Genomic DNA, 18,495 nt, shown 5'->3' on the forward strand with positions numbered 1-18,495 from the left:
AATGCAAATCAAAACTATAATGAAGTGTCACCTCACAAGCGTCAGAATAGCCATCATTAGTAAGTCTACAAATAACGAATGCTGGAGAGGGTGTGAAGAAAAGGGAACCCTCCTCACTGTTGGTAGGAATGTAAATTGGTACAACCACTATGGAAAACAGTATAGAGGTTCCTCAGAAAACTAAATGTACAACTATGATATGACCCAGAAATCCCACTCCTGGACATATATCCAGACAAAACTATAATTCAAAAAGATATATGTACCCCAATGTTCACTGTAGCACTTTTCACAATAGCCAAGACATGGAAACAACCTGAATGTCCATGGAGAGAGGAACAGATTAAGATGTGGTACATATTCACAATAAAATACTATTCAGCCATAAAAAATGAAATAGTGCCTTTGCAGCAACATGGAACTACAGAGTCCCATACTAAGTGAAGTCAGAAAGAGAATGACAAATACCATATGATAGCACTTACATGTGGAATTTAAAATATGACACAAATGGACATATCTATGAAACAGAAACAGACTCACAGACATAGAGAACAGACTTGTGGATGCCAAGGAGGAGGCGGATGGGGGAGGGATGGATTGTGACTTAAGGTTAACAGATACAAACTACCGTAATTAGAATGAACAACAAAATCCTACTATAGCACAGGGAACTATACACAATATTCTGCGATAAACCATAATGGAATAGAACATTTTAAAAAATAATGTATATAGATGTATAACTGAAACACTTTGCAGTACAGCATAAATTAACACAATATTGTATATCAACTACACATCAATTAAAAAATAAAATTAAAAAATAGCAAAATTGTTGAATCAAGAAACAGCAGAACATGCTTATTTATTCAGAAATCTAACAGTAAATGCTCAAATTGCCAAAAGAGTGGTCTCAGAAGGATAGAAGCATGTTTGCAGAAGGAGTAAGAGGAACTGCTTTTGTCAAAAATCTTTTACGTCCATTTCACCTTAACTATGTGCATAAAATATTCTCATAAAAATAATAATGAATTTAATTTCACTTAGGATTAGAAGTACTATCACCAAGGGAAAAGCAGTATCTAAAAGTCATAGATTACAGATCTACCCATCCTTTATAAAGGAGACCTCTCAAGTTTTTATAATTTGAAAGACACTAAAAGAGATAATACATTTTACTTGTAACAGTTGAGAAAACTGAAATGCCTAATTGGAGGTACCCTGATGGTAACAGGACAGCAGAGAGCTTGAAACCACATGCACTTTGGCCACTACTTCCTGATGGTGGCTCTGGGTGCCTCCTTGCAAAGGACAGGCCTGGGTGGTGAGGAGTAACACAGGCCGCATCCGGGCAGTGGTCCCAGATGGCATGACAGTAGCTGCAGCCTGGGGCAGAGTGTGTGGCTCTGCTGACCAATTCTGTCCCTCTGTCACCACTGGTGGGGGGATGGGGAACCAACCCTACTCTAGTGTGTGCTTATCCATGATGGGATAAGAGAAGGGCACACAGCCACCATGTCTTGGGTGACAGCTGATGGCCAGATGTGTGTGAAGAGACTGGAGGTGAAACTGGACCATGGGCAGGTGAGGGACACAGGGAGTCATCTGCAAAGAGCAAAGCTCTTCAGTGAGACCCGGTCAGCAGGGAGCTCGAGCCGAAGCTGAGGAAGGACAGACAAGGCCCCACCACTGCCAGCAAACCCGGCCTGGGGGCCTCCTCTCAGCGTGTCGGTTCCACGACTTCGCTCCATAGGCGCTGCCACTGGGGCTCCTGCCCACAAGCTCCTGGAGGGCCTGATTGGGTGAGCCTGGCGGAGGCTGTGACTCTGCAGATCCCACCCGTCCACACCCCATGTCTTCCTCCCTGGCTTCCTCTTCTACCTTTCTCAATTTTTGGGGTGAGTCATCTGATTAAAGATCAAGCCAGTTTAGTTCTAGTTCATGAGGAAACAGAGTGGCACAGAGTCCACGACACAAAGGGAGAGCATCACACACACACACCACACACAGGCAGGCCACACACCACATGCCCACCTCACATACAACACACACGCAGAGCACACCACATCACAGACACATCACACACATATACCCCCCCCCACAGACCACACCACACACATCACACACACCCCACACCTTACACACAGGCAGACCACATACCACACCTAATACATCACACACATACCACATGTCTCACATACACACACTTCATACACTTCACACCCCACACATCACATGCACCACACATCACACACACCACACACACACGACCATCATAGACATCACACACAACACCCTACACACACCACACACCCCACAGATCACACTTGCAGACCACATACTATACATATCACACACATTGCACTCACATCCTACAAGACACACACATCACACTCATACCCTACATCATACACACATACTCCACACATCATACACACGCCCATATACACACCACACACATCCTACACACACCTCACACTTACCCTATACATCACAGACACATTACACACGCCCAACGCATACTCATCACACACACCCTACACATCACAGGCACCACACACACCCCACATATATACTGCATACCCACACACCACCAACACTATACAACATCATGCACAAATCATACACAGCACACACCTGCACATGTTTGATGCTTACCACACACCACAAACACACCAGAGACATACTACATATACCACACATCACATATACACACGCGTAACTTCACTGCAACACACATCACATAAACCACACACACACACACACCCCATTGAACACACATACATGCACAAGGCAGTCAGGCTCTCTGTATGTGATCACTCTAGCGGTATATCCAAGGAAGAAAATTATGACCTTGGGTTCAAGGCGAAGGACAGCTTCAGCAGGTTAAGCAAAATGAGCAGGCAATTTTTTTTTTTTTTTTTTTTTTTGTCTTTTGTTGTTGTTGCTGCTATTTCTTGGGCCGCTCCCGCGGCATATGGAGGTTCCCAGGCCAGGGGTTGAATCGGAGCTGTAGCCGCCAGCCTACGCCAGAGCCTCAGCAAAGCAGGATCCGAGCCGCGTCTGCAACCTACACCACAGCTCACGGCAACGCCAGAGCCAGATCGTTAACCCACTGAGCAAGGGCAGGGACCGAACCCGCAACCTCATGGTTCCTAGTCGGATTCGTTAACCACTGCGCCACGACGGGAACTCCTGAGCAGGCAGTTTTTAAAGGAGCCTGAACCACAGGGCTCAAGTCTGCTGACAGAGGCGCTCTGTGTGCACACATGCTGCAGACAGACAGACACAGGGGAAGATGGGCCCAGAGCAGCACAGCTTGGAAAGCCACAAGCAGGAGGAATTTCAAGGCAGGAGTGGAAGGAGTCCCTGAAAAGAGGGACACAGGAAACGCTGACCTTACGAAGTACGGAGATGACTGCTGACCCCATGAGTGTCAAATCTGCTGACACTCCAGCCACGTGGCCTAGGAAACCAAGAGTGTTTGTGAAGCTCAAGGAGGTGCTCGAAATGGCTTCTGCCACTAAAGGAACACAGCTGGCAGTGAGCAGGGAGATGGGCCCAGGGCATCTTCACCAGAATATGGGTAGATATTCCAGTCTCACCCCGAAGGGAGACTGCCCCCCATGTCCGCTGTCACTCTGTCTGGACCTGCTCATGAGCGTCTCTCTGCTAAGGCTGCGCCATTCCCGGGACACGTGGCCACATACTGGGTGGGAATGGTCTGCAGGAGCGGCTGAGTCCCCGGTAGAGGCAGACAACAACGTGCAAGTTTCCTCCCAAAACATAAATCCTGCCAGGAGCCGGGGAGTTAGGAAGAGGTTTTCACCGCAGGGCTGGAGCCCCGCTGCGGCAGCATCTTCAGACCCCTCCCAGAACGCACGCCAAGCGGGGCGCTGAGGGGGTGCCAGATTCTCCCCGTCAAGAATCCTGTGATTACCGCCGCTCAGCACAAGGGGCGCTGCAGGCCTCGTTAGCTCGCGGCGCCTTCGGCATTTTCAATTAGCCACTCAATAGCAGCCCACCCCTGGAGCAACACAGAAGGATTTCAACGAGGTGTCAGAAGTGCAGCCTGTCCCTGCAGCCAGCCAGCTACTGCAGGTTGCATCTGCAAAGAGGACAGCCCTGCAGCTTTACAGCAGCGACTAGAGCAGGCAGCTTCTTAGAAATAAGCTGGCATGCACCAGCTTGAGCTAAGCCGAGCCTGCACCCCAACCATGCCATGAGCTCCTAGGGCAGTGATGGGGGGGGGGGGCACTGCCCCTCAGCCTCCTTGTGAGTTGCCCCTAACCTCAGGCTCCAGAACTGCAGGGCCACCTGCCTCTTCCCCTGCAGGCCACTAAATGTCCTGGGCAGCTCCCAGCTGGTCTGGGATGCTGTCACATGGTACCCCAGCGCGAGGCCTCCAACATAGCAACCCCCCAAACACAGGAAAATAAAAGACGGTTATTTGGGGAGTTCCCGCCACAGCATGGAAGGTTGAGGATCTGGCATTGCTTCAGCTGTGACATAGGTCAAAAGTGCAGCTTGGATTCGATCCCTGGCCAGGAACTTCCATATGCCGCAGAAGCAACCAAAAAAAAAAAAAAAAAAAAAAATACAAAGACCATTCTTTGGCCTCACTGCATTTCCCCTGACTTTTCCCATAAAGGGTTTAGGTGACCATGGACTCACCAAGTGTTGCCTTCCCCCAGAACATTCTTTTCAGCGAATACTTAGGCCCACCCTAAGCCAGACACACAATGAATTGGTCAGGTTGTCCCTGGGCTTGCAGTGTGGATAAGATGCATGCCATCTGCACTGGGGCTCCCCGACCTCCCTATACTGAGCTGAGCTACTGCCAACCTTCCCCAAGTCTGAATTTCTCTAAAACAGGGCAGCTGGTCCTGTGTCAGTGACTAGACTAACGAGCCTAAACACAAGCATAAATGGCACTTCCACCAAGCAGTAGGAAGGGAAGAACGGTTTAGCTGCCATCCCAATGATCCCAGAATGAAGACTCTCTTCTGATCAAAAACAGTCAGGCAAGCAGCCAGGCCCTACTACAGCGCCTGGCACTGCCGGCGGTGTGTACCATCTTCCTCCCAAACACCCAAACTCATTCTGCTGGCTCCTGGAGGCAGCCAGGGCAGAGCCAACTCCTTCTCCTGTGCCCTCCGCAAAGCTGGCTCCCACAGTCCGCCAGAGAGAGAGGTAAAGGTGGCAGCTGACTCCAGGGAAAGTCCGCAGATGGAAAGGCTCCACCACAGCCAGCCAGAGCCTACTGAACACAAAACCGCCAAAAACCCAGAACGTCCTCCCTGCCCGTGCCAACACCAGTCCTGCACTGTGGGGGGCTGCCTTGCCCACTGAGCTCAGGTAGCTCAGCTCATGGTGGTGGCAGCTGCCTCTCTGGTTTGTGCTTTGGGCTCAGCCCGCACCTCCCCCGGCCTGGAGCGCCCCCCGCTGCCCGGGGGGAGAATCAGCTGTGGATAGGCCGGCGGCACGCTCCACGTGACCCCTCACCTGGCCCCCGAATATCTAGGGGTCATACCTTCTTTGCATTGGATGATATCGTGTTGGCCATTAAACTTTCCAGATAGCTGCCGAGGCTGATCCCCTTCACAGTAATGACGGCTTCCTGAGTGAGCACGGTCCTGCAGGAGAGTGAGGAGTGGAGGGCTGAGCAGCCCGAGGGAGGGGGACCCCCCCCCCCAGCCTTGGGATTCAACATTGCGCTTACATTCCTGGGTCCTCCGGGTGGGGTGTGTACACCAGCCTCTCGCTCACCAACACCAAGTTGGTGAGTGTGATCTTAAAAAAGGAAACAATGGCTGTAGGTCCTATTTCTCTTGCATTTCTTCCCAGACCATCTGCCCATAGTCTCCTGGCCCCAAACCTGCACTTACCAGAGCTGAGCGGAAGAAACACCAAGGCCCAGGAGGCACAGCCACAGCAATTCCCAGGGAGACCACACTTCCTGGCCTTTTCTTCTGGCGATTGTCACTGTCCCCCTCTCCACACCCCACCCAAACCTGAGCCAGGCTCATTAGCTATTATCATTTTATGTGCAACATTTTTATGCCAGGTGCTGTAATTAATAAATTTTATTTTCTTTCATCAATCCCCATAACAATACTGTGAGGCTTGTTCTTTTTTTAGACAAGGAGGGTGACACTCAGAAAAGGCTGATCACTAACACTAGCAGCCATACAGCAATTCAGTGACAAGCAGGTACAGGTGCCACCATCCTGCCCAAACCCCTTCCTTTCCACCAGAACTCATGCAGCAAGAACTGCCCCTCTTTACTGACGGTAAAGCTTTTTGAAGGAGGAGGTGGAATTTTCTGAGCGAAGGAGGGGAGAGCACAAATATATCAACTGTCAGGAATGGCTGATGTGGAAACACCTGCCTGGCTTCCTGCAACTCTGCACAAGGGCTGCCCAGGCCAAGGGAAGAGGCCATGGGCAGAGATCCAGGCAGTAAACCTCGGAGTGTTCACCCAGGGACATGACTCACAGGGGGAAGGACAAGACATAAACCTTATTTCCAGCCGACGCATTTTCCCCAGTGTGCTCTCTGAATTTGTATCAGGCCAATATAGACTGTTTTTAAACATAGGACGTGAGAGAGGAGGGCAGGAGGAACGCGGCCATCTCCTCGACTGCAAAGAGCCATGTGTGCTATTGGAAGGCAGACAGTGGCTGGGGCGGGGGTGGCTGGGGAGGCCCACGGGCGGCAGGGATGCCATAGTCTGTGCCCTGGCCTGCCTGCTGGTTACAAAGGTGTGTTCACATCACCACGTGCATTCTTCTATTCGTTTTTGTACTGGAATAAAGACAAGTAAGACACTGCTAAACCAAGTCGGCCTTTCTGTTAAAAATAAAAGATCACTTAGAGCAAAGGTAGGCTGGAAACAAAATTAAATGACATCATCACGCACCATCACCAAGAAATACCAGGCACCTTGCTCATCGTGGCCACTGCTTACATTGGTGGAGCAGAGCTCCATCTTCTTCCCCACTGGGTCCACAATTGAACGTTCTCTGATGTATGTCAAAGTCCTACTGGTTCCCAAGATCTGAAAAACAACGAAGCCATCATAGTGACGGGTTACAAATGTCATTTTATCCTGGAACACCAAGTGCCCTTCTGTATTAATTGCCCATCTCTTCAACTGGGGACACAGGTCTGGCTGCAGAGGCACATCCAGTTCCTCCAGGTGCTTCTGTGCAGCAGGTGGGATAGATGGACACAGCAATCAGGGACAGACTGACAGCAGTGACTAGTGCTTAAATGGAGGACAAAGCAGGGGGGGAGCTAGGGGACGAAGCGCTGAGGTCCAGTCATCAGGTCAGCTGCTGACAGACCCCACCCCCGACCCCCTGGCCCCTGCGGTGGGGATCCACCTCTGGGGTTCAGGCCATACCTAGCAGGGTGATAGAGCTGGGGGCGGGTGGGGGAAGGGTGAAGCTGGGAAAGGGTATAGCAGGTGGGGTTGTAGTCCATGGTGGAGAAGGCAGAAAGAGGTGGGACTTGTGGGGGAAGGGGTTGTGGGGTGTGGGGGTCAAGGGCAGTGTGGTAAAGAGGGGGGAGTCGTGGGGGGAGGGGGTATGAGGTGGGGGCAGGGGCAGCGGGAGGAAGGGGGTATGGGTGTGGTGGGTGGGGGCACACCCCCATCAGGTGGAACGGGGGATGTGCTGAACCACGCAGGTAGACAATTAACTCAATTCACAGAGAAACCATTTCTTGTGCTTCCCAGAAATCCCCGAATGACTCTCTAAGTGGGCTATAGCTCCCTGTAGATGGGTGCCAGCTGGCCAGCAGGTATAGCCAGGGCTCCCATGGGGTAGCCAGGCTCAGCTGTGGGCTCACCGCTTTCACGAGGCCGGGCAGCCCCCACTCGGTGCTGAGGAGCCGGTGGCTGTGGAGCCGGCCCCGGGCGTCCACACTGCGCTCCAGCACATCGACGCCCACGACACAGGGGTTCATCGGATTTGGGTACTTCCTCATGGCAGCCTTGACAACCGTGTCCCATGGGTGTCTAGAGGGAAATGAGCAGACAGGTGTGCAAAATCAGGTCAACCCTGTTTCTCAAGCTTGGCTCCAATGAACACACCTGAGGTGTCGGCCCTGGACCCAGATAGGCCCAGAGATGGGGGCGGCCAGGGGCTCAGACCTGGCTCAGGCTGGGCCTCCTTCCCTGGCCCCCCAGATCCTAAAGGGGCAGATCCCTTTGCTCTGCTGCTTCGGCACAGTGAGACAATGTCCTCATCCCCGCCTGTCACAGCCCCCACCTCCAAGCTGCTCCATGGACAGGAAGCCAGGGGGCCGCAGCCCCTCTCTGCCTCCTGCCTGCCCTGTGGCTGTGAGTGATGTTACAGCAGGTTCCCATACCTGCAGCCCCACCTTAGGACAGAAGAGTACACCTGCCCCAGTCCGATGGACCACAGCTGCTTCCCAGCTGTGATGTCCAGAAGCAACTGCTTTGTTCCAGCTTTCAAGGGGTAAGTGACTTGAAATGGCCACATGTTTTTTCTGATTATGAAAAATGTGTGTTCTATTTTTTAAAAAATAATGAAAAGGATGAAGAAAATAGAAGTATGCACCATTCCACCACCTGAAGACCAGTCTGTGTGGGACCTGAGGGTGTCTCCTGCCATCCCTGAGGCTGAGCCTGGAGGTAAGGGGTGGACACCAGTGTCCGTTTGTTTCCTGCTATCAGAGACTGAATGCTGTCCCTGCTCCCGACAGCGCAGTATCTATGCTGGAAGCCCTCAGAGGGGCTGAGTCCCTATGTTGGGGTGGACTCCTCTAGGCCTGTCTTGGCTCCACCTGCAGGCATGCACCCAGGAAGCATCCAGCCCCACAGAGGTGTCCACACATGTGTGAACAGTACGTACAGCCCCAGCCCACGCCCCCGACCTAGAGACACACATGTGCACACATGTTTAGAAATTAAACTAGGATCTGCTCCATGCGTGCACTGATCACCGGCTTTTTACATGTAACGGGTGATGACCATCCTCCTATGTCGATAGGCTATTTTCAGAAACACGATCGCAAGCAGCTGCACTGCAGGGCACCCTGTGGACGGTGGTTTAACCAGTCCCCTCTGGCAGATTACTTTGAGCGTGTCCAACTTTCACTGTTAAACAAAGACAGCAGTGAATGTTTGTGCACACCAGCCTTTCGATACATCTAGTTTTTCCTTAGGATAAATGCCTAGAATGGAATTCATAAATTAAACATCAAAGATCATGAACAATTGAAGGTTTTTATTCCATATTTGATGTCCTTTTAAAATATAACTTACTGACCATAGACTTCCTTTGTCCTCACAAAATACTCGTCAGAAAGTTAGCAACAGGCCCCCCTCCACCATCTTCCCAACACATCATGGCCTCTCATCGTCAGGCCAGGAAGTCCCTCTCCTTAACAAAGAAACACTTTTTCCAGTCATGGAATCGTGTCGGTGAGCTGACGTCCACTAGCTTTAACATAAAGGGATGAAGGAGCAGATGTGAGGCTGGTCCTGGTCCCTCTGCAGAGAACAGGGGGCCTTTCTTCTCAAGAGAAAACACTCAGGGCCACAGTGACCAAGATCAAGGAAGGAGAGAGAGTCTACAGACTCACAAAATCAGAAGGGCTGGGGGGCTTCTGAGGAAACAAGCTGTGAGCTTTGTAAATCAAGTTCCCCAGAGCAGTTCCCATAAAAATCATTACTTTAAGCAGAATAGGCTATGCTATCTATAATTAAATTATCTAAAAATTGATAAATATTTGTATTAAGCATATTTCACACAAGACTTCTTTTACGTAGAAACTTGGCACCTTTCTTATAAAAGATTTCAACTAAATACAACCCGCTTAAGATACTCACATAAAGGAATTCCCGTTGTGGCTTGGTGGGTTAAGAACCCAACTAATATCCATGAGGATGCGGGCTCAATCCCTAGCCTCACTTAATGGGTTAAAGGATCTGGTGTTGCTGTGGCTGTGGTGTAGGCCGGCAGTTTGACCCCTAGGCTGGGAACTTCCATATGCCACGGGTGTAGCCCTGAAAAAAAAAAAAAAAAACACTTACATAAAAAATAATCCCAGGAGTCCTCGTGTTGGCTCAGTGGTTAATGAACCTGACTAGCATCCATGAGGATGTGAGTTCGATCCCTGGCCTTGCTCAGTGGGGTAAAGATCTGGCATTGCCGTGAGCTGTGGTGCAGGTCACAGACACCGCTCAGATCTCATGTTGCTGTGGCTGTGGCGTAGGCTGGCAGCTGTAGCTCTGATTTGACTCCTAGCCTGGGAACCTCGATATGCCGTGGGTGCGGCCCTGAAAAGACAAAAAAAAAAAAAAAAACCAGTAAAAAAACCCCCGAAAAACTCAGACATCAACAGAATAATGGAGGAAAGAGGTAAACACAGTATTTTTACATTAGAAGGTTTAAGTACATACATCAGTATCACACACTTCTTGGTGTGACAGAAAATAGTGCAATACTCACTTGGTATGATAGAAAATAGCACAATACTCACTCCACCAGCAAGAGTGGAGAAGTCCAGCAATGTCAAGTGCTAGGAGGGCATGGGAGCAGGAAGCCAGGCCTGTGGGGGGACGCATGAGCTGGCGCCACCCCTGGGAGACCCTGGGTTAGGCAGAAGGGGGACTTGCTCAAGTTCATCCTCAGGATAAAGGTCCCTGGCTTTGGCTGAGGTTCACAGTGACCACGGTGGCCCCTGAGGAGTTTCACGAACAGGCCAGTAGCAGCACTGGGGCCTGGTGGGTAGCAATTCTGGGTTCCACACGGGGGGTGAGGGGAGAAAAGGCAGCTCTACACACAGCAAGGATGTCGGTAAAAAGAAGTGAGATGAGGTCAAAGGGTGCCTGGGACCTCCCTACAAGCCAAGGGAAGCAGCAGTGGGCAGGGGCTCATGAGACCAGACCACCTGTGGGAGGTGCCGTCAACCTGAGGGCGGCACTGCACTCATTATTCTAGTCCCCTCTTCTGCATACTTTTGAAATGTCCATAATAATGAGTCCAAAATGAGCCAAAAGATGAAGGCAAAGTGCTCAGACCTTGAGTGACCCCACGCCAGCCCTGCGGTTCTCAGATCGAGGCCCACAAAACTGGGGCTCCTCCACACTCCCAGGAGCCTGGGGGCCAAACTGCCAGGGGCCTGCCCTCCAGGCCACACAACACAAGACAAGCCAAGGCTGCAGGAGTAAGAGCTAAGCCAGAACTGCAGGCCTCTCCCCAGGAGTGGAGCCCAGGCCAGGCTGCATGTTGGTCACCGCTGAGCTGTGCACTCAGGAAGCCCACAGCACCTCCTGGGCTGTCCCTGATGAGACAGGAAAGGGCCTTGTTTTATTCTATCTGCACCCCCAAGCTCCTCTGAGTGAGTCCACAGCAGCACACTGGTGGTCCTGGGGGCAGTCTGTCTACTGCTCTTTCCCAGCTACCATGGCTCTCAGTACCAACCACAAACTGTGGTCACTCAGAAGTGGGCCTCAGACATTTGCTCAAAGATTAATGAAGTGAGCCTATCACTTGGAGGAAAACACCTGTCAGCCTTTGCTGCTAAAAATAAAACTTGAGTGTTCAAGTAAAAATTGGAGTTTGAGAAAATGCACATTACAGGAGTTCCCCTTATGGTTCAGCAGATTAAGAACCTGACCAATATCCATGGAGATGCACATTCAATCCCTGGCCTTGATCAGTGGGTTAAGGATCTAGCGTTGCCATGAGCTGTGCTGTAGGTCACAAATGTGGCTGCAATCTGGTGCTGCCATGGCTGTGGTGTAGGCTGGCAGCTGCAGCTCCGATTTGACCCCTAGCCTGGGAACCTCCATAGGCTGCAGGTATGGCCCTAAAAAGAAAAGCAAAATCGCATATTGCTACCATGGACCTGATGCTTGCTTCATGCTGCACTGTGACCCACACACTCAAGTGACCAGTGCAAGAAGTCACAAATCACACAGGAGAAAGACTCACTCAAAGTACAAGAAGGGCTAATTACTCTGGTCGGCGTGTCAGATTTTACCCTGCAATCAACTTGAAAAACTATTGCTTGTTTTGTGCAATAGCAAAGAACAGCCACGACTATTTTAAAAGACTATTAAAACACTCCTACCTTTCACAACTGGGTTTTATTCACACACCATGTGAGGCTGGATTTTAATCATTTACTCCCACTGGAACAACAAGCTGCAAACACTGTACGCAGAAGCAGATGTGAGCATCAGGTTATCTTCTATTCAGCCCGACATGATAAAAATCAGCAAAAAATAAACAAAACAGTGCCACTCTTACTCTTTGGGAGGGCTTGGGAAACAAGGTTTTTTGAATGAAAAAAAAATTTATTTTAACGTCATGGGAGTATTATTGCTAATTTTAATGAATATTTTAAAACATGTCAGTTTTAACTTCTAATACAGTAAATGTTAGTAGATTTAACCCACATAAACGAAAACTGCTTGGGGTCCCCAACATTTTCTAAGAGTGTAAAGAGTTCCTAGACTGAAGAGTTAGAGGACTCCCAGCCTAAGCAGGCCCTCGAGTAAGTAGACCAGAAAGACATACAGGAGAGGTCACTTCAGTAGGGCTTGTAATAAAGAGGGAAACAATGCCCCTTCAACAAGAAAAAGGACAAATGGTGACTATTCACCCAATGGAATATCATACAGCTGAGATACAAATGCACGTGCGTGCACGCATGTGTGTGCACACATATACATAGATCTCCGATACACACACACACATCTCAAGAAAACACTGGTAAGAAGAAAGGACAACTGAAAAGATCCATACAAGATGGTGCCATTGATTTCTATTCTAAAACAACCATCAGTATTACATTTTGTTTATGTATAAACCTGCATACACACAAATATCAAGTGGACCTTCAGGAGGCTACCTACCAAGTTCATGACTGCCTATGGGAGAGAGGAGGAGAGAGCAGCACTGGGGAGGGGACAACTCCTACGTGTAACGTTCAATTTCTCTTATTTAGAGGGGGCTTTCCCTGCTCCTGGAGAGAAAGCAAGTCTGCTCTAGGGAATCTTCTCCTCCAAACCCTTACTTCTCTGAGATGGACCCTGAGAGCTGCTGGAATTCAGGCAGTGTGTGGTCTGCTAGAAATCTATGCGTGTTGGCTCTGTTATTGAAGATTTTGTTATAGGTCCATCTGAAATCTCAGTCAGTGCTGTGAGCATGAGATTTACAAACCTGCATTAAAAAGCCTGTTAATTTTTAAGTGCCCCTTCCTATATGTTTCTATATCAGTCCTGTATTTTCTACTACTATTTAAACTGCTTTAAACTAAAGGGTTCTCCATTTATGTAGGAGTTTATGCTGCCTTGGCTCTGATCTCCAGGTCCCAGGGTGTCTCCGGGATGTGGACATTAGAGGAAAACTTTAAGACGACAAGTTTTTGTGTCTGATGGTTTTTCGCCATTAAAGAGTAAATTTATTAATTTTCCATCAAATATTCAACAACATATAAAGAGAAAGCAAGTATAAAAAGAAAACAAAATCTGCATAATCTTCAAAAAAAAAAAATCAGGGATTTGAAGGGACTAAGCAAGGGGAAAACTGCTGGGTAACTGCCCAGCCAGGAAGCCAGGCTCCCAGTTCAGTGCCACTCTGCAGAGCTCCACATCAATCTCCCTGGCAGCCACATGGCCTCGCCTCAGCTGCATCCCACAGGTCAGAAATCCATGGCAGGGGATCTGTGCCTAGTCCACAGCAGCTCAGGGTTGGCTGGAATTCCTTTGGTGGACAATCACACTCTCTTCAAAGGGTGATATTCTTCAGCCTCTCACTGAGCATCTACTATGTGCTAGGGACATACAACAACAAGGTGAGGATTGACATAGGGACGCAAGCTACCACGTGGATGAACCTCAACAATCACACTAAATGAAAGCAGCCAGGCCCAGTGCTATATGACCACTTTTATCTGAAATGTCCAGAAAATCCACAGAAACAGGAAGCAAATCAGTGGTTGCCTAAGGCTGGGGAAGGGAGTGGAGAGTGACTGCAGATGGCATGATGGTTCTCTGTAGGATAAGGAATGTTCTAAAACTGGGCTGTGGAGGTTTGTACAACTCCATAAATTTACTAAGAGTCATTGAGTTGTATGTTTTAAGCTAGGGAATTTTATCATCTGTGACTTTTCACAGCTGACAATTCCCTTCTGCTTGTCAACCAATGCTTCCTGAACTTCTGGGGAGTCCCCACCTGAGTGCACTGCCTGGGCATCTACAATCTGCAATGACTTAACTTCTCTGCACTTAGATGGTGCCCGGCATGTCCCATTCTTGGAAGAACTGAGAAAATCTCTGGAGTCAGTCTGGGAATGGAACCCCAGCTGAGAAAGGCTGCAAGCTATGCAAAACTCAACACTAAAACTTCATCCCATCAAGCCTAAAGATGTCATTAAAATAATTTCAGAGTTTTTAATCCTGTTGATAAATTTATAATTTTACATAAAAAGGCCAAAGGAAGACAATTCTATTTCATGCATTGTTTTAATTCAAAAATGAAATGCTGTTCTAAGCAGGGTCAGAGAATTTAAAAACCTTTGTTCCTTTAAAGAATATGAAAGAATATCACAGAGTGTCACAGATGACATGACAAGTCACGAGGGCATTTTTAATCAGGGGGAGGCGGTCCACACTCACGGAGCATTGGAGCTAAAAGCCTTCACCTGCCCACGCTGGCGCCCTCTCATGATCAGCAGCATGGCAGGTCTTAACTCCTGGCTCATACGACTGCCCCAGTACACGGTGAAACCAGGCCAGCGGGGTCCAAGGACGCAATCCTCCCCACCCCGGGCCCTCTTGCCACCTCACCGCTCGCCCTTGGGCACAGCCTAGGCCCAGGCCGGACGCACTGCGGCCACAGCCAGCTCACCGGAACACGTGCTCCGAGCTCCAGACCCTCATCTCGCCGCAGCCGCTGCAAATCGCGGCCTGGGATGCTCCAAGACTCAGGATGCTCCGCCCCCGAGATGCCCTGGGCTCTGGCTGCTCCAGGATGCTCTGCTCCGCGCCAGGCGGGGCGTGGGAGGGACTGGGCGGGGCGGGCTGACACGGTGGGCGGGGCTCCTGCTCATCACGTGAGCAGCGGGCAGAAGCCTTGCAGGCGCCCAGAGCCTGCTCTGCCACCACTGCGCAACCGAGGCAGGGCTCATTCCTTCCGGTCAGGTGGTTCAAATTCTCCCAGAGCACCTTCTAGCCAGGCAAGTTCCCAGTGTTGGGAAGGATAACGAACAGGTCTTCTGCTAGCCTGCCAAACCTCTCCACAGAGGGGCAGAGAAAGAAAGCAGCGTCAGTGTGGAATATGCTTTACACTGGTATGTGGGGGCCTCTTGGGCTTTCCACTGTGGGCATTGAAGACCCTAAGTAACCCCACCATTTATGGAGCCAAGCATGTGTGACCCTCCGTCCTTGCTCTCAAGTGACAGGATTTGACAGCATCGCTTGTCAGGGCTCAACCTAAGCTCACCGGCAATTGCAGTGGCCGCTTGTGTTTGCTACATGTCTTTATCCGGAGGAACACATTTCTCATGACTGTCCCATAGGAAGTAGGGTTGCATCTTGAAGCCAGGAGTTTCCAGGAAGTGGAGATGGCTCCCAGGTCCTTGAGAAAAAAACATTCCTGGGTTGCACAACTGCAAAAAGGCCTACCTAGCCTTTAAAAACATTTATGTATGTCTCAAAAGACAAGGACTTGGGAGTGTTCTAGAGCAGATGCTCTAAGAAAAGGGAAAGAGAGACTCTTTCCCCATTGTACCCAGGAAAAATCATTTTTTCTTTTTAGGTATGTATTTATCCTGCCCACTACAAATACAGTTCAAGTGCAAAGAGGCAAGATGCTAGTTGGAGAAGGGGGTGAACCCCCCAGAATGAGCTGCAGGTATGAGGGCAGCACCCTCACCATGCTGGCACCTGAGCTTAACCTGTGCGATGAGCCAGTGAAGTGGCGAGTGGGGAAACAGCCAGAAGCCCTGGGCTGGGCCTCTGGCCCCACCATCAACACTGACTTTTACCGCTTATGGCTCTAAGCTCACAGTAATCTTCCCACATAAGTGTTACTGTCCCTGTTTTATAAATGAGCAAATTAGGGTTGGAGGAGGTGGAAAAGTGCTGAGTGACCACACACAGAGGGTAGAACCGAGATGAGAATCATGTTTCCAAGAGTCCCCTTCACAACCGCGCTGTGTGACAGGCAGTTGTGCCCAGGCCAGCTGTGGAACACACCCTGCACTAGACTCTGGGCTCAGGGATGTCATTTTAGTTCTAAAGAGCGTCACCATTTACAATTAGTATTTTCCACAAATACACACTGAGCATGAAGCTGAAGAAATGGGGCTGGATGCCAGGTTCCCAGAATCACCCAGGCACCCCACATTAGAGGACACTGTCTTGAGAGTTTGTAGGGAAGCTGAGACCCTAACCAGGAAACATCTCAGCACAGAGTCACTACTTAGTGATATGAGGGTGGCCGCTAGTTCCACTGTTCTCTGGACCCCCCTCGCCTTCAAATTGACCTTACACACAGTTGTCGGGTCTTAGCCAGCCAAGCCTGGCTCAGGTGTCAGCACTTCTGGTTACATCTCAACCTGTACACACTCCCCTCCAAGACTCAGAACCACATGTTATGACCATCAGGAACTAGGTTATCATTATTCTTGGTATTTCCAGAGGCAGAAACACAATAGGTACACCATCAATCATTGATTGTTGAACAACAGATCAAAGTCACTACCCTGCTTGAAGTCCTATGCTGCTATCTCCATTTTCAGTTAAAGGCCACCCTCTCTCTCACTCTGTTCCATCAAGTCTTGTCCAGGAGCAGCAACAGCTCCATTGGCCAAGAGTCTGTTAGAAATGGAGACTCCTTTCCCCTGCCCCACTGCACAGCATCTGGGAGACTGCCCCCACAACTTCTCATCTAAACGTTTCAAAGGAAGAGTTTGCACCTGCTCTTCCCACTCCTTTACTGCTGTTTCTTCCCGTGAACGTAATGGGCTCCCAGAACTCCCTCATCCGTCATCCGCAACCCCCTCTGACAGGCGCTGTCAGTCACTCTCCTCCTGGGCCTTGGTGCTGCACACCCTCCTGGAAACTCTGCCCCCTGCTTCCCCACCTCCCCTGCAGACGCCTATTCCCCTCTGCCCTTCTTTCTCTACATCCGCTTCTCGAGTGACTCACTGACTGTCATGGGTCCCACCGCCCCCCAGCCTGCGTCTCCATCTCATTTCTACCCATCTGTCCAGTTGCCCACAGTTGTCCCTAGGTCCTACAGCAAATGTATCATGGTCAGGCATTTCCCACCTTAAGCAGATTCCTCTTCCAGTATTCCCGGCCCAGGTTCCTCGCATCAGGCAGGCACCTGAGCAACAGTACTCCCTGACCCCACATCCAACCAGTCATCCAGTCCTTTGGGATTTACCTCTCACCATTCGTCTTAATTCACTCTTTCTTCCACATCCTTTAGGAGCCAATACGGTTTGTAGTCGTAGCTGAAGGTGTGAGTTTGAAGAGGAACAAACCTAATTTCCAGTCCTGGCCCTCCTTCTGCAAACTGCTAACCTCTCAAAAGGTCACTATATCATCCATAGTTTAAAAAAAAAAAAAAAAGTCCTTTGGGGCTTGTGGGAATTAGTGAGGGCTGCTGTAAAGTCCTGGATACGTGACTGTGCTTAGCATTGTTGTCACTGTCCCTGCTGACCACTGGCCTCACTCAGTCCATCATTGCCCCTCGCTGGGATACTTCACAGCAGCCCAGCTGGCCCCTGGGAGTCTCATCCCATCAGCCTGGGGTGCTCCTCGCCCACTTGGGTGGGCCTCCCAAGGCAGCTCCCAGTGCCTTGGCCATTCCTCTCAGCACACTTTTACAATTTTGTGTTTCTGTCTCTCCTACCAGGTTAGTGCTTATTACAGAAGCAGGTGTCTAGGTGCCACCTCTCTCTTACCTTGTGAATTAGCATCTCTGCGGTGAGACCCAGGAACAGGCATTGTTAAAGAGCAGCCTTGGCAACCACAGTACTGCTGAGTTGGGAAAGGCGACCTGCGCTAGGCTGAGCTCTGGGATGAGATCAGGCCTGGCTCTTTTCTGTGTGCCCAGGAGCCGTCTCAGTATCTGGCAAACAGTGAGCAGTTGATAACTGATTGTTCAGTGAGTCAAAGATGACTCTGAGGGCGTCATGATCTTGGGAGCAGCTTGGCCAGGGATGGGTGGGACTCCATCTGTTGTCACCACTGCAGAGCCACCTGGTTGAGTTTCAGGAAACCCTTCGGGGGTCACCTGTGGGGTAAATCGAGAGGCTTTTCAAATGGCGGTCTTAGTCTTTTTTGTTAATCTACTCACATTCTATACATTGAGATTCCCTGTCAAATTTCATTTTTACAAGAGTCTGCTGCTAAAATCAAGTAAGTTTGAAAACTGCTGTACCAGAAAAAGGAGAAAACCAGTCTCCCAGCAGGTAAGAAGTTTTAAAGAACTT

General features: G+C 49.9%; 1 protein-coding gene across 22 annotated transcripts in view; it reads right to left on the reverse strand.

The window, feature by feature from the left end:
• The window catches only part of PRELID3A (PRELI domain containing 3A), a 70,502-nt gene that overhangs the window by 27,163 nt on the left and 24,844 nt on the right, over positions 1-18,495 (reverse strand). For 3 of the 22 annotated variants that reach the window (XR_014807574.1, XR_014807573.1, XM_084964153.1), the window contains exons 2-6: positions 17,965-18,296; positions 7,858-8,026; positions 6,974-7,063; positions 5,726-5,796; positions 5,537-5,639 (exon numbers count right to left, since the gene is read on the reverse strand). Coding sequence is in view for 16 of the 22 variants with exons in the window: in XM_084964153.1 (XP_084820279.1) it covers positions 5,537-5,639; positions 5,726-5,796; positions 6,974-7,063; positions 7,858-7,995 (402 nt within the window). In the remaining 6 variants the exon portion in view is untranslated. Of the gene's footprint in view, positions 1-659; positions 5,267-5,536; positions 5,640-5,725; positions 5,797-6,925; positions 7,064-7,857; positions 8,027-14,836; positions 15,282-15,491; positions 15,627-17,964; positions 18,297-18,495 lie in introns of those variants that run through there. The other 19 variants (XR_014807572.1, XM_021096033.2, XR_014807571.1 and 16 more) reach the window with 17 other exon arrangements.

The sequence above is a fragment of the Sus scrofa genome, chromosome 6 (assembly GCF_054392235.1).
Source record: "Sus scrofa isolate SSC_HxYL_T2T_F1_AM1 chromosome 6, Sscrofa_HxYL_maternal_Yorkshire_Landrace_v2.0, whole genome shotgun sequence".
Lineage (NCBI taxonomy): Eukaryota > Metazoa > Chordata > Mammalia > Artiodactyla > Suidae > Sus > Sus scrofa.